The sequence below is a fragment of the Heterocephalus glaber genome, unplaced genomic scaffold (genome assembly GCF_053883595.1).
Source record: "Heterocephalus glaber isolate CG9 unplaced genomic scaffold, H.glaber_assembly_v1.0 deba00001472, whole genome shotgun sequence".
NCBI classification, from domain to species: Eukaryota; Metazoa; Chordata; class Mammalia; order Rodentia; family Bathyergidae; genus Heterocephalus; species Heterocephalus glaber.
The window spans coordinates 45,636,337-45,652,087 of NW_028258315.1; the positions used below are offsets into that span (position 1 = coordinate 45,636,337).

Sequence of the window (15,751 nt, forward strand, 5' to 3'; positions counted from 1 at the left end):
TAACTTTAAGCTTTTGTGCTCCTTCTGCATTTAAAAAGAATGCCATTTCCCAATATATAACTCCCAGATGTAGAATTCACAGATGATTCATCTCACAGAACAAGTGTTCTGAGACATCAGCTCCAAATAGAGGAAAAACTTGGAATTCTCTTCTTCCTCAAAGTAAGAACTTGCCTCAATCTGCTTTGTTCAACGAAGTTTGTTTTCAATTATATTTCCAAATTCTTTTAACAATAACTGCACAGCGTCTGGCACCAACACATCTGATGCTTTGAAGTGGTTCTCAAGCAGAAACTAGAAAATGAGAAAAGGGGATAAGATGGGAAGACTGTCCATAATTTTTAGCATAGGTCAAATATTCTCTCCAACATGTAGAATCAGACAAACCACAAGCTGTGACATCTCACTCCAGGCTGAGGCTCCAGGCTGTAAGGCAGAGAGTTTACCCCTTTACCACTTGCTGGTTGGTAAGAGAGCACCAATGCCCAGCACAAAGAAAATGGCCCTTTGCTCACATCTAAGTTCCAAAAACAATGTAGTTAAGTCTTCTATGAAGGTCAATTAGAAATAATTACACTTTAGAGGTAAATCTCAGAACTGCTTGGAGAACTAAGGAAATGGTGGGATCCTTTCTGCTGTCAAAGAAGGTACCAAGCCCAAGATAGAACATCATGGAGCAATGAACAATAATTTTTAGGGATTCCTACACATATGGAATTGAACAACCACTGTGGCTTTCAGGGATGTATTAAAAGTTACTAATCAGACAGACTCTCACAGAATCCTCTGGGAGAGGACTAGTTATAAATAATAAATTCACCCAAAAGAGGTCACATGAACAACAGAGAATGACTGACACTGACAAAAGAGACCCCTGGAAGGATAGGAAGATTATTTGGCCTATTTTGATCTTAGAAAGCACAAAGGAAAAAAACCATCTTTGGGTCCTAACAGGAGCTTTTCTTTTTTTTTAACTGTTTCTTTTAGTCCTAGAATAGTCTAAATCCTGTTATACTTCTACCAAGAAGTTTCAAACTATTTATTGTGACTCCAACTTTACTGTATTTTATCTGTATCCCAAAAGTTCCAAATTCCAAGAATATGTTATAAAGAAAAAGAAAAAACCAGAAAAAATTAAAAAGTTCACCTTATGAAAATTTACATGATAAAAGAATAAAAGGAAGAGAAAAGCCACAGACTTTCCAATGAAGGGAATGGCAAATTCCATGTGAAAGAAAGGTGGATATTCAGAACAAAAAGTAAATGCTTTCTAGATTCTGTACAATAAATAAGATTTTTTTATGGAGTTTAATCATGATGGGAATATTTGCAAAAACAGTGTTTGGTCTAAGAGGAAACCAAGGCAAACCCAGACAGATTGGTAGAAATGGTAAGAACTAGACAAAAAAAAAGGAAAGAAGAGAAAGAAGCCACTGGGCTGCACATACTAGGCTGTTGAGTTTCCACACTGAAGGGTAAGCATGAAAGACTTCCCTGGTAAAAGGGCTGAAAGCTACTCTGAAATTTGCCATTTCATCTGCTTGTAGTCAGTGGCAAGCCAGCTAAGAAAGGACAGCAGGGCATAGTCCCCTTCTTGTGGCTGTCACTATCAATCTGTTTTAGGCTGCTTATCCAGTCATTTTAGCGGTTTACAAGCATCACCTATAACTTCACTCAATTACTCACTGAAGGCCTGCTTGAGAGATGCAGCCTGCAGCGGTCCTAAGAAATGACCTTTTAGGAAAACATACCTTTAATTTACTCACCTTTTTTAAAATCTAAAGTTTTTTTTAGTTTTTTGTTTTTGAGACAGGGTCTCACTAAGTTGCCCAGGCTGGCCTCAAACTTTAACAGTCCTCCTGCCTCATTGTCTGGGGTAGGTGGGATGACAGGCAAGAGCCATTGAGCCTAGCTTTAAATCTATGGTCTTAAAAAGTTAAATCAAAGACATAAAGTTTCCTGCTTTCATAGTTTTCTTCCACAGTATTTTTTGGACCAGAGGAAAAAAGGAAGAAAGGCCAAGACTCAAGTGTGTATCTGAATAACTTGGACCCTGAAGTGTTCTAGATTTCAAATTTGTTCAAATTTTGGAATCTGTGCATGGGGATGGGACCCAAGTCTAAACACGAAATTCATTTATGATTCATATATGCCTTATACACATGGCCTGAAGGTGATTTTATATACTATTTTAAATAGTTTTGTTCATGAAAACAAACTTTCACAGTATGGAATTTTCCACATGTGGTGTCATGTCAACACTCAAAAACTTTCAGAATCTGAAACATTCTGAATTTCAGATTATTATCGGAATGCTCATTCTGTACTTTGTGAGTAACACCTACATGCCCACAAAAAGGTCTCAATGAGGCTCCCTCAGGTACACCCTTTCTCCTTTTGTTGCTTGGGGATACAGCTGAAGATTCCACTCAGAAGCACCAAATATGCAACGAATACTTCTAAATATCCTAGACACAATCAATTTACTAAATCTTACCATCCAATGAACAGTAAATTAATTCCCTCTTGACCTCAATTAGGACAGAATCATAAACCTGCAAACAAAGAAACTCAGAAGTCATACATCCCTTCACACATAGGAAATACAGTGACCAGCCTAAGGTCATACCTCTAATCAGCAGCAGAGCTGAAACAAAACTGCAAGGCCTCCTGAGACCCAGCCATGAGCTACTGTATTTTCCCACTCTACCATAATCTCACCTTCATAGCTTTAGAAAATTAATTTTTCCTTTTAGGTCAATAGTTTTTATCCCTCTTTAGTCAAGAACTCCTTGAAGAAGTTTACCAAAAATGTGTGCTCCTTTCTGCCCAGAATGATGTAGTAAGTACCAAGATTTCACATCCAATACATTTCCCTAGACCCCAAGTAAATAATACTGTATTTGAGGTTGGTTAGTCCTTATTTTAGGACAGTTCAGAATTGAATAAAAGTTGAACATTCTTAATATTGTTTTAAATGAACCAGTGGGGGGGGGGGGGAAATCTCCATATCAGAGTTCCTAATTTTTCTCCTGGGCAAAGCAAAGCCCTGGATCAGGCCAAACCACCCATGGCCGAGAGTCCTAGACCGACAATAAACATGAGAAAACAGAGGAATTTCAGATGAGTGCAGCCCTTGATAACTACAAAATATTTATTGCAGTGTGCTCTCTGGACCTCCTTTCCACCTCCAGAGGAGGAAACCCTGTCCCACTCGAGCAGCAGCTTCTGCGTCCATCACTTGGTTGCATCAACAACCTACTTCCTGGAAGCAATGAGTTCTATCTGGCTGTTTATAAAGTTTTGCAACCACCGGGAGCTGGTGTGCCAGAAACTCAGACCAGCCCAGGTGGAGGGAGAAAATCACAGACATGCACACAAAAACTATCTTTATTAAAAATAAAATGAAAACTAGGATGTGCATGTGATTAAAGTAAGTGAATACACACACACACAAGGAAAGGACAAGTAAGATGCAGGCATGATGCATGATGCTGACTCAAGACACACTGCTGAAATCAGACAAAGACATTGTTCCAATCTGCAAAATACAACTTAAATTCATAGTCAGAATCTTTCAATTCTAAGTTTTCCTGTTTAATTAAGCTTAACAGATTCATGAGTTTAAACTAACCATGTTGGACAGGTTTCAAAAAATCACTAAACATTTCATAATCTACCTGGAATTACAATTTCAGAGACAGACTATGGAAGTCATTCCATAAACCATGACAAAGTGAATGAAACTCAGAGGACTTGTAACTCCCATTCAAATTCCTAAACTGCTCCCAGCATGAAATCTATTCTAAAGGAGTCCCCTTTCAGTCAACAAAGTAACAGACTGTAGAGAAATTAAACTGGGGACTTCTACAAAACCAAAACAAACTAAACCATTCAGTAGCTACTTGGAGAAAGCATTTTCAAATCTGTGTGAAGTTTAAATCAAGCACAGAAGGTTCTAAGAACCTGGGTTTTTTGTTTTTTGAGGATTTTCTTACAGGGTGCCTCTAACTCTATTTAAAGCAGACTCCAAGTAGCCACAGCTGGTAGGTCAGGCCTTGCAAGGTAAACAACAGTTAACTCAATTCAGACTCATGACTTAACTATAACACATAGCTATTATCCCTCTATTAAACAATAATATCTGAATATCATTTTTAAATGATCCACTGTAATTACGTTTGTTCACTAATGGATTCTAATCAACAATTAATAGCTTGCTATGAAAGTCTCAATTATGGGCTATGAGGAAAAAGAAGAAAGCTAATCAAAGTTGCACATCTTGGACAAAGAATCCAAGACTAAAGAAATTTCTAAGCACCTCCCACCCTCTGAAAAGAAGAGGGAAGTAAAGAGCCTCCTATTTTGAGAACATATATACTATATACATGCCCAGTAAACATTCTGTAAATACACAGCTTACCAAAATTCCCTTTGGAAAAACACTTAAAAATAACTGTCATTTTTTTCAGAAGTCGTTTAAATTCATATTTCTTAAAATCATCTTTAGTGAACAGTATAGTATGTAAATTATAACTCAATAAAGCTATTATTTTTTTAAAGTCTTCCAGATGAAATGATATGCTATAGATTTACTTCTAAAAGAACATGAAGGAGAGAAGGAGGTACTGTGGTATTGGGGCACAGGCCCAAGAAGCCAAGCCACAAGTTAATGGTTGCTGGTGCTGGTGACAAGTACTTATAGCTCATTACATTATTCTGTCCACTTGTGGAGATGTTTGCCTCTCTCTGTAATAAGAAAAAAACTATATCAAACATCATTAGTTTATCTAAAACAACTGGCAGCATATCAAATATTCTCTTAATTCAGAATTTTTTTTTAAATCTTATCTTTCAGATGATTTCACAAGTCGAAGTTATATCTGCAACAGGTTTCTTCCCAATTCACTTTCACTAAGGAGAGTCCAGCACGTCAATCTCTTGTTATCTGGCCCAAAGTGCTAATACTTGCAATTACAAAGGCTTTCAAAGAAAGGGCATAACTAACTACAAGAGCTGGACCTAAACCAAGATTATCTCTTCCCCAGTTCAGAAGTGCTCAATCCTTCTCACTGTATCTAACAGGCTATATCATCAAGTAGGTAATTGGGAAGAAAAAATTTATCAAGTGCAATGTGTGCTCTGGCCAAGATAAGTGGTAAATTATTTGAAGGGCAAATTATAAATTGGTGGAAAGGGCAAAGGTCAGTGGGTTGGGGGAGACAGCACTTGTTAAATGCTGCATAAAAGGGTTTTCGAAAATAAAGTTGTGAGGAGCTTTTTTTTCTAAGTTGGCTAAAAAAAAAAAGCCCTAATCACTCCTCAGCCTTTTGGCTAAGATCAAGTATTTAAAAAAAAAGCTCTCCATATCTCTACCCTGTTTCTCAATGTCCAGCTAATTCTGCTTGTGGAAGATCCTCACTCATTTCATTTATTTTCATCCATGCAGATCATAAAAGATTAGAGATCTGTGAGCCACAAAAGTTTGAAGAATAATCAATTCAAACTACTTAACAGAAAGACAGGCCATGCTTTCTTAAAACCCTCTCAATGCTGTCTTTTGCCAAAACAAACTAAACAAGCAGTGATTGGAACCCGCATCCTGGTTCATAAGGAAATCAAGACGTATTAGGGCTTGTAGAGATGAACGGATTGGTTGTTCGCACAATAGGCCCTACTGGTTATGCTAGATTAAATAGTAATAAAGACAAAAACAATCATAGCCGTTCATGTGGGCAAGGCTGTGAATCATGACCATTCATTGGGGAAAGAACACAGGTACAGGTGCACAAGAAGCAAAAGCAAATACATAGCAAACAGTTTTTCAGATCCCTCAAATGACCCTGTGTTCACAGCCCATGTCCCCCACAAAGTTACCATGCAATTGTAAACAGACCAAAACAAAACATATTCTCTGCATACAACTCACCAATTGTCTCCTCTTTTATCCCCTCCTTCCTCATGTCTTTCCAAAGAGAAGTTGGTACAGTGAGGATTCTGGGGCCCTAAAGTCTGTAACCTAATCCCATTTGGAATAGCACACCTGCATTTTTCCAAGCTACTGACGGAGAGGAACTACTTACATCTTGGTAGGGCTAGGTTTCAATGAAACCCTGGGAAATAATAGGATAAAATGATTAGTTTAAGGACTTCTCACTTCTCTGCCTTTCCCACCCCTCTACCTAAAAGAATAATCCTAAGGCAGAAATATTTGGATAACCAGGACAGATTTAAAACTGCCTCAATAATTTTTGCTAATTATACAATTTGCTGCAACTGTTTATAGCTTCCTGCCTGTTCATCTGAGATTTCCAAGGGCACCTGTAAGCATGCAGAATGTGGCTCATGTTGTGAGCCTGGATAGCTTCCCACCCCAAAAGACTCAAATAAAAAAGGTAAATTTTCCCCAGGAAAGCCTTTGTCATGAGGAAATCTGAACTGGAGAGAATGGATGTGAGAAAGGATCCAAAACATGAGCTACAGGGGACTTATGCTCTCAAATCACCAATTGGATTGATCCACATTGAGAAACTGGGCTACACACACACACCCATCATCTAACTCTGCTGTTATGGTAGCTATAACAAAATATTATAATACCCTTTTTAGAAATGGAAGACAGGAGTTTGCCCAAAATCACAAATACAGCTGAAGAGTGGAAGTCCTAGGAATGGACCTTAAAAGCAACTTTTAATCTGCATCACTACTCTCTAGTGATGTCCATGGCCTAGGTATGACCCCGTAGAGTCCAGAGCAGCAGCACATCTTGAACAACGTATCTCCTCATGTAGATGTGAAGAAACTTCACCTTATTCCATCCTTTCCCCCAGTCAATCATCGACTCAGAGACCAAGGGACAATTAAGTAGCAAATGCCTATTTGGAGGACATGAAGAACTCAAGGTGAGGAACAAATACAAAGACCCAGGAGAATGGATTAAACTACTTTAAAAAATATATAATGGCTTTTATAAGCAAATTAAGTGTATGACTGCGCTTCAGAAGACTATGCATAAAGTGCTTGGATAGAGGTTTCACTAGGCCACCGTGTAATAGTACATTACACATGTAATACCAGCATACAGGAGGCTGAGGCAGGAAACTGCCATGAGTTCGAGGTGAGCCTGGGCCAAAGAGTGAGTTCAAGGCCAACCTGAACTATATAGTGAGAGACCCATCTCAAAACAAAACAAAACAAAACACCCACACAAATAAAGTATTAAGTTATAGAAAATATAACAGCACAGAAACACAGAAAGCATAAAGACCTTAGGTAAGAAAAATTCACAAGCATACCCCCACAGAGGACACAAGTTGACAAGTTTCAACTTGACCAGAAAAAACTTTAATTTTCTTATTTTCTGCAACCTTGATACATTCATTTTGCCTAATAAAAATGGCCATGCATCAAGCTCTTTAGCAGAAAATTTCTAAACTCCAGTTACATAATTGGTCAATTAATTGGTCAGTCTGGTCTACCATCCTAAACTCTGCAACTATATAAAATTCCTTAGGCAAAAAATAAATGCAAGTTCCATAGGTCAAACTATTGAAAAAAGTTTAACTTCTGGTCTTCAAAGTACTGATTTTTTTTTTTTGCAGAGGAGATAAAAACAAATTGAGTTTCATACTAATTCTAGCACTTGAAACAAAAGCAGAAGATAAACAACCACATTACTGACACACAAGATCTGAAGTCATAAGTATTATGCTTAAGTCATTTAAAACAAAAACAAACAAACAAACAAAAACCTAATGTTCTCTAAATTTCCCACAGGCCAGAGAACATTTGAGGGTTTTTTTTTTTAAGCTATTTCCCCTTGTTTGTCTGGGAATCTTTTTCCTCCACCCTTTCTCCCTCCTGTCTCAAGACAATGCCTTCAGCCTTTGAAATTGCATCCATTGCAAACAGCTCTGAATATTAACACAGTCCAGAGTCCTGTTAGCTTTTAAAAGACCCCCAGGGTTTCAAATTGCAGTCACTGAGGAGGGGGAAGGTCCCCAGTGAGTAAATGTCACCATGCTCATTCAAAGGGGGTTGAAAGTTAGGCTTGCTCGTGAAATTTAAAGTTCTTCAACCTATGGGGTAAGTCAGAGGAATCCCTTTTATGTTTTAAACAAATGAGGAAAGAAGAAAAAAAAGATCCTGGTACAACCAACATATTTTATTGCTCACAGTAACTTTCAATTTAATGAATTCCTCCTCTAGATTTCCCTCTCTGTAGACATCACTTTTGAAATAACCAAAGTCTATTTAAAACAGCTTCTGTCCAGCCTTCCTATCTCCTAGCTCTTCCTTCAAGGCATTAGCAGGTGCACAGCACTATGCCAGGTGCACTGTTAAGATACACAAACCCATAGTGTGCTCTTGGGCATTCCTATCCATGCTGAAAGAGAGGATGCTGAAAAGACTTTGCACCAAGGAGACACCTCTGCAGGAAGGGAGCATTGTGAGCATGGTATCTGATGGCGACAAAGGTCAGCCAAAGGCCATCTCCACTGGTTAGGGAAGCTGTACAGGGAACCTAGGCACAGTGTTAACCCTGGAGAGAACCCGACAACAGGGACCCACGGAGAGATACCAGCTCTCACTATACTACACTAGTTTCCCCATCTTCCTGAAGATGCTACCCACATTTACACTAAATATTGTGAATAAATACACTAAAAATTGTGAAATCTAGGAAACAAATATAAGTATGGACAGAGACAAACACTTTTTTAAAAAAGAAAATCTCTTGAAAAATGAGTGGGGAGAAAGCTCTACCATATTAAAGTCAAGAGGGATACTGTGCCAATGTATAAATTCAGAGTGAATTCATACTGGTCCCCGAGGAAAGGGTCTTGACACTTTCTGATTCGGCAGTATTCAAAAATTAGGTTTATATGGGCCCAGGGATTTAGCTCAGTGGTTCCACAGCCTGCTTTGCAAGTGCAAGGTCCCGAGTTCGATCCTCGGTACCAAAAAATTAGGTTTATAGCTATAAGTTCATATCAGCGGTACTTAATATGGCTTTCTCTCAAGGCATCCAAGATTATTTCCCAAGACAATATTACTTGTAAGAAACTTCCCTTACTAAAAAAAGGTGTCAGAGAACTAGCAAGAAGCAAGTTCACCACCAAGAGGCAAGTGACATTGGGCTTCAATGCTTGATGCAAAGAAAAGGATTCTGAACTCAAGCTAAGTTCTCCAGAACCTTGAGAGCACTTGCACCTTTCAGATTTTTCTTTACCTTGACTCCATGTTTAAAACACTCCCTAAAGGGCGTGGGGATGTAGATCAGTGGTAGAGCACTTGCACAAGGCTATGGGTTCCATTCTCAGCCCAGCCAAATAAATTGTTTCCTACTCCAAAAAACTCCAAATTGGAAGATATTAAAGGTCTGCTGAGTTCTTACATGATATGGAGACAGAGGCAGAAGGAAATATCTAAAACCATCTATGTACTTTGTTTAAAAAAAAAAAACCAGTTTAGGTTCTGAAAAGATTTGATCATCTAATTTGCATAAAGAGGATGGAAGTATTTTCTAAACCCTTAATCACTACACCCTGCACACCTGGGCCTTTGAAGCACAGCTATAAAATTTAAAAGACAAAGGCCCTCTTTGCTTCACAACTAGGTAACCTTCATTTGTATATTTTCTAATGTAACCATAACCACCACTTCTGTGCCTAAACATTCAAGGTTAGGTTTAAACCATAGATTTGGTATTGCAAACACGTAATGCAAAGAAACCCAGATCAATAAACTCATTTTAATGTGGCCCAGGATGACTACATTTGGTGTTCTTTATGAATGCCCCTGCTTTTGAATCCTGGTCATATTCCCTCCACAGAGAACAAACACTGTGGGTTTGTTCTTGCTCTAGGGCCAGCCTGGTTGCCTCCCCACTTAAAATCCCACAGGCCAGCATTTAGCTCTCAGAACCTTTAATAAACCAGCAAAGTTTTGTGAGTAAATACTGTATTAAAATTTATGCCACAGGTAAGTGCATTAAAGTGTATTTAGTACTTCTTAAACAGCTTCTGAAAAATAATTTCAAACAAAGCTCTCAAAAATAATTTCAAACAAAGCAAACAACTGAGTACTAAGAAGTTCAACTTCTAAGGTTCTGGGAAGCTGGAATAAGGTTTGGCAGTGCTTGGTACTATTTATGAATGTGATGGCTGGACCATGCCAATCTCACCTACGTAATGAGATGGAAGCCTCAGTTACAGCCCCAGTACTGTAAGTTACTATGTTGAATAAGTCGTTCTCAGGCCCTATGAAGGAACCCATTTTTCTTCTCTGTCAGTTCCATCCCATTTTTTCTATTTACACTACATTTGCATTCACAATTAAAAAGTTTTACTTTACTTATGCTAGGCCTAGAAGCAACTCCAAAATGAGATGCACTGTTTACAAAGGAAAAAAAACGTCCCAATAAAGCCACAGGTCCCCTGCTATCTCAAACCCACAGCCTGAAATTGTTTGAACTGGCCACAGTAAATCTAGTTCATGGGCTTGTACACTGGCTCAAAGCATTTTCTAGACACAATGGACTTAGAGGGTGTAAACTCAGTGAAATTACAAGATATTTCATTATATTATATACAGAGACTTTCTCCACTCATGTCTTGCCCAATCATAGCCAAGAATATATGCCATATAAATACTGTTCTAGAAATTTCAGAGTACAACTAATGGTTTAAATTGAGAAATCTGAAGATTAGGAGGAAGAACACATTTGCCTGAAATTTCTTTAATCAGGACAGCCTGGGCTATAGAGCAAAGCCCTGTCTTTAAAAACCTAAAGAAAAGAAAAGAAATATAATAGTGACAAATACTTTTTCAATGGATACTCATTTTGTATTGTACAGTGTTGCCACATACTAATCACAAATCACACTGCTGGAATCTTAAAATCTAATTAGTCAACAACATAATGAGTATAAACAAATCTCCTGAAGCTCAAAAGATCCAATTTGGTATTTACTGGTCATCAAATGTGTAAAATAGAAATGACTTCAATTTTAAAGGTATTTACGCTGCGTGAAATGTCACTTCTAGGCAAGAGAAAGCCTAAAAAAGTGACCAGTATGTCCTCCAAAAAAGGGCAAGACAAAATGAGTCTTGTGACCACAGGAAAGTGCAAATAAAAGGACACTCTGTCCTCTCCCGGAAGTTACTGCTTAGGAACTAAGTGCCTTCCCCCACAATGCCACTGACACATGGCACTGCAAGTCATTCTTCCAACAGGTGAACACTTGAGAAATTATTCTGATTCTCCCCGCATGATTCTATTAAAAAAGCTTAAGTACGTACGGGAAAACTCTATTCCACATACTGCCTCAACTAAATAAAATAATCCAGAAGGATAGGATTGGCAAGGTAGAAGCAAAATCTTTATATGTAGATGAAATGATCAGCTACAAAGAAAATACTAAGAAATCTCTAGGAGCCCCTAGAACTTGTATTTCAATTTGAATCCTATCCTAATTGTGTCATTTTATTGCCAGACTATTTTGGTTGGGCCTAGGTTTCAAAGTTTAATGGACAGATAAAGAGTAAGCATATCTGCCCTTGTTCCCCACCTTAAAGAGAAAGCATTGTATCTTCTCCATTCATATAAGGCGTTCTCACTGGAAGTATGGAGTACATTTCTTTAATCTGTTGAGAAGGTTCTGTTCTACTTCTAGTCTCCTGATAGCTTTTACCATGAACAGCTGTAGAATTTAGTCCAATACTTTTTCTCCAATTAGTGACAGGATCATATGGCTTTTTCCTTTCCTCTGTTAAAACGATGACTTTTGGGGGTGGATCTCCCAATGCTGAAGCAACACTGCCATCCCTATAACAAATCCACTTTCTACATTCTGCCAGATCTGACTTCTAATTGTTTTGTTAAACAAATTTCTATGTTCATACTATTTTCTTCTATTTTCTTTATCCAGTTTTAGTATTAGCACAATGTTGATTTACTAAAATGAGGGAGAAGTGTTCCTTCTTTTTTCTGCTTTAATTGCTTGATATAATTTATCAGTTAAAATGTATATGAGCCTCCTGTTGTCATGTAGGTAGCTTTTTTTTTTTTTTTTTTTGTACCGGAGATCAAACTCGGGTCCTTGCGTTTGTGAGGCAGGCGACGGAACCACTGGGCTAAATCCCCGGCAATATAGGTAGCTTTTCAAGCTAGGAATGTACTTTCTTTAATAGGTGCTATTTAAATTTTATATTTCCTCCAGAGTTAGTTTCATTAATTTGTCTTCCAAGGTACTTCTTAGAAGTTGTCAAATTTATTTCAAAAAAGATTTCTGTAATATGCTTTCTATATCCTTTTAAATTCTGTAAAATCTGTGGTAATGTCTCCTATATCTTGATATTGTAATTTTAAAAATGTATAATTGATATTTTGTAATAGGAAGAAAAGGTCTAAAGGAGCAGGGGAAGTGGGAGGGGTAGGGGAAAGGAAAAAAGGGGAAAAGAAAAAATATGAGAAAAGGAAAAAAATGGAAACAAAGTCTTTGAAAATAGGGAAGGGTGGAGGGGGTGAAGAGAGGGCAACAGAAGGGGAAAAAAAAATAAGAACCAAGATACTCACGTAATGGTACTGTATTTTATACCTAAAATGTACCAATAAACTTAATGGGAAAAAAATAACACAGAAGGGCAATATTGGATTCTATCTCCAAGTACTTGGTACAGCCACTGCCTGTGTTTAAACCCACCCTTTGACCACTGATTTTCACCAGGTCAGTAAATTCCACAGAGGAAGCAGATATTAAAGAGAAAACTGAACTATCATAACTAAAGCTGGTATCCTGGCCAGCTTCAGAACTCCATGGTACTTTCTCCTGGGGCCAAGTTAAAGACCTATGTCCCATTTTGAGAGGCACAGAATCTTTGAATTTAAAAGGAATTAACTTTTCTTCCACTCCCAGCAGCCAAATACTCGACAATATTTTCTAAAATCAAGCCACAGGTGTTGGTTAAAACTTGTGTCACCAGTTTTGCTATTTTTTAACCAGTGAATGTCATGCCTGGGGTTATGGTGCCTTTTCTATGTTCTATGGAAGATGTCCAATTATTCAACTGCAAAGAGGACTACTCAAGACAGGCTTTTCTGGAAGGCACCAATAGTTACACAGAGATAGTAATTACTGATAACTGGACAGGATTTGACTCATGGACTAGGTTTTTTAGTAAAAAGGAGGCTACTCCATTCCAACATGTTTACAGAAATCTAATGTCTTTTTTTCCAGCCAAATCTCCCATAAGCATCCCATTAACTCCAAACAGGACAGGATTCTGATGGCACAGGAAAGCACCTCCTCTAGAAAAACAAACTGCTTAAGTCAGCCAAGCCTCCCGCACCGTCTCTTCAATCAGCATTACTCTAAAACTAATTTGCACCATTTAAGGAGGAGAAACTCAAAGGTGGCCCCACCCCAGTGGATCTGGAAGCCCCAAAGGGCCCCGGGCAACAGACCTGAAGGGTCGGGAACAGTTCCCTAAATGTCAGCCAGGTTGGAAAGGACAGACTTCTACAAGCACTCACAGATCTCCAAAAAGTATCAAAGCCCCCTAACGCGTAGGTCCTCTGGGGAAGGCTGCTTTCTACCCAGGGCCAGAGCCACATCAGGCCACCGTGGTCCTTGGGATCAAAATCTAGCTACACACATTAATAAATAATATAAGTGGAACACCAGAGCCAAGAGTCACCTTCATTCATTACCAATTGGAAGACCGAGAAGCTCAGACACCAAAGAGATGGATTACAGGAGAGGAAAACAGGCATGCCCACAGACCCCCATAAAGAATTCCTGACCCTCTGCTCCAGACGTTTCTCACCATTTACACGGGCGCGCGCGCGCGCCAGGCTCACCCTATTCTTCACTATATCTCACATCACCTTCGCCACACACTTTCTCACCTCCAAATCTTCACCACCTAGGACTGGCCGTCTCCACTCCCCAATGACCCACACTCTTCGACTCCAGACCCCCATGAAGCAAACCCACTCACCCTTAAGACCCACGACAACTCGCGTTCCCCCCGTCGGGGCACAGCCGCTCACACTTGCCATCTGATACAACCTTCAGGACCCACGCTGCTCATTCCGACCCCCACGAGGTACACGCGCTCACCTCCAGATTCCAGACACAAGCTCTCCCCTCTTCCACCTCCACACACCTGCACACACAGAATCCTCTCCACACCCCTACCCCAAGTGACAGCGCCTCGAGGAGCAGGCAGGGCAACACTCACAGGCTCCGTGTCCAGGCGGGCAGGTCCCCAGGCACTGCGGTCAGCCCGCGCCCGGCGCAGTCCAGCGCGTCCCTGGCGCAAGTGCAGGCGGCCGCGCAGGGGGGCCGCGTGCCGGGCTCAGCAGTCTCCGTCTCCGGCCCAAGCAGCAGCAGCAGCAGCCAGAGCAGGAGTAGGCAGGGCGCGCGGTGCGGGGCCCCAGGCGCTTCCCCGGCCGGCCGCGCCATCTTGTCTGGAGCGCGCCGCGAACTCCGGCGCGGGATCTGCGAGGTCCCAGGCGCGCCCGCGGGTCTCCGCGCCGCGCTAGGTTGCGCGACGGGGCATAACCGCCGGCGCAAGATCCTTCCACGGCCGCGGGTTCCCGGCCGCTGCGAAGCTCCAGGAGGAGGCCGCGAACTCCTCGCCCATACGGGCCGGGCGGCCCGCGCTCGCCGCGAACTCCGCGGACCTGGGCAGAGGAGCTCGGCCGCACTCTTCGTCCTCCCGCCGCGCTCTGGTCCGCTGCGGAGCTCTGGTCCGCTGCGGAGCTCTGGTCCGCTGCGGAGCTCTGGTCCGCTGCGGAGCTCTGGTCCGCTGCGGAGCTCTGGTCCGCTGCGGAGCTCTGGTCCGCTGCGGAGCTCTGGTCCGCTGCGGAGCTCTGGTCCGCTGCGGAGCTCTGGTCCGCTGCGGAGCTCCGGCTCACTCCAAGCAATCCCGCCGCCGCCGCCGCCGCCACAAGAGAAGCGCTCAGCTTTCCAGCCGGAGCTCTACGTCGGCTGGCATCTTCCTCAGCGCTCGCACCGCACAGCTGGAGACCCGCGCTGGACCGCCGGCCCCGCGCGCCTTACTGTCTCGGCGCCGCGAGCAGAGGCAGGGGTCCGCACAGCTCCTCGTCGCAGCAAAAGCCCCGCCGACCTCGCGGCCGAACAATCAGCCGCTAGCCGCTCGCCGGTCGCCTCCCCAGGGTCTAGCCCCAGCCGGTCCCCTAGGCTCCGCCCCCGTCCGCGCGCCCTCACACACCCACTCGGCCGCCCGCTGGCCCACGTTGGATGCTTTGCAACAGCGGTGCACCCCGCCCCTTCACTTTGCTCATTGGCTGCCAGAGACCACAGAGGACGGCCATTGGAGAGTTTACCATGAGCCCGCCCCCATAGCCCAGCCGCCGCCCCGCCCCCTCCCCTTTCCCACCCAAGGTGTGAAAGGCGGGAGACTGGGAGGAGAAAGGGAGGGCCGGCACCCGCTTTACGCTTTTTTTCTTTCGTTCTCTTTTTTATTTGAGAAGATGGAGGTCTGGCAGTGTCCCCCAGGCTGGGCTCGAACTCCTGCTGGGCTTTAGTAAGCCTCCTGCCTCAGCCTCCAGAGTAGACTTTCGGCGCCAGGCTAGTCCCGCACCTCTAAAAGTATACTACAGGTGATTGATAAGAGGAGGGGAACCCCGCCTGCAAAGAGGCGTGAAGATAAGTCTTGTAGGTCTAAGGGAGAAGATAAGTGGGTTAGGAAGGTAAGCCTCGGCTTTGGAACTGTCCGG

General features: G+C 41.8%; 1 protein-coding gene across 11 annotated transcripts in view; it reads right to left on the reverse strand.

Moving 5' to 3' along the window:
* Lrig1 (leucine rich repeats and immunoglobulin like domains 1) overlaps positions 1–15,238 on the reverse strand; it is a 128,218-nt gene extending 112,980 nt beyond the window's left edge. For 6 of the 11 annotated variants that reach the window (XM_087181325.1, XM_021266008.2, XM_004854173.4 and 3 more), the window contains exon 1: positions 14,248–15,215. In XM_087181325.1, coding sequence (XP_087037451.1) covers positions 14,248–14,471 — 224 coding nt within the window. In that variant the 5' untranslated portion in view covers positions 14,472–15,215. Of the gene's footprint in view, positions 1–14,247 lie in introns of all 11 variants that reach the window. The other 5 variants (XM_087181326.1, XM_087181322.1, XM_087181321.1 and 2 more) reach the window with 3 other exon arrangements.
* Positions 15,239–15,751: the final 513 nt, after the last annotated feature.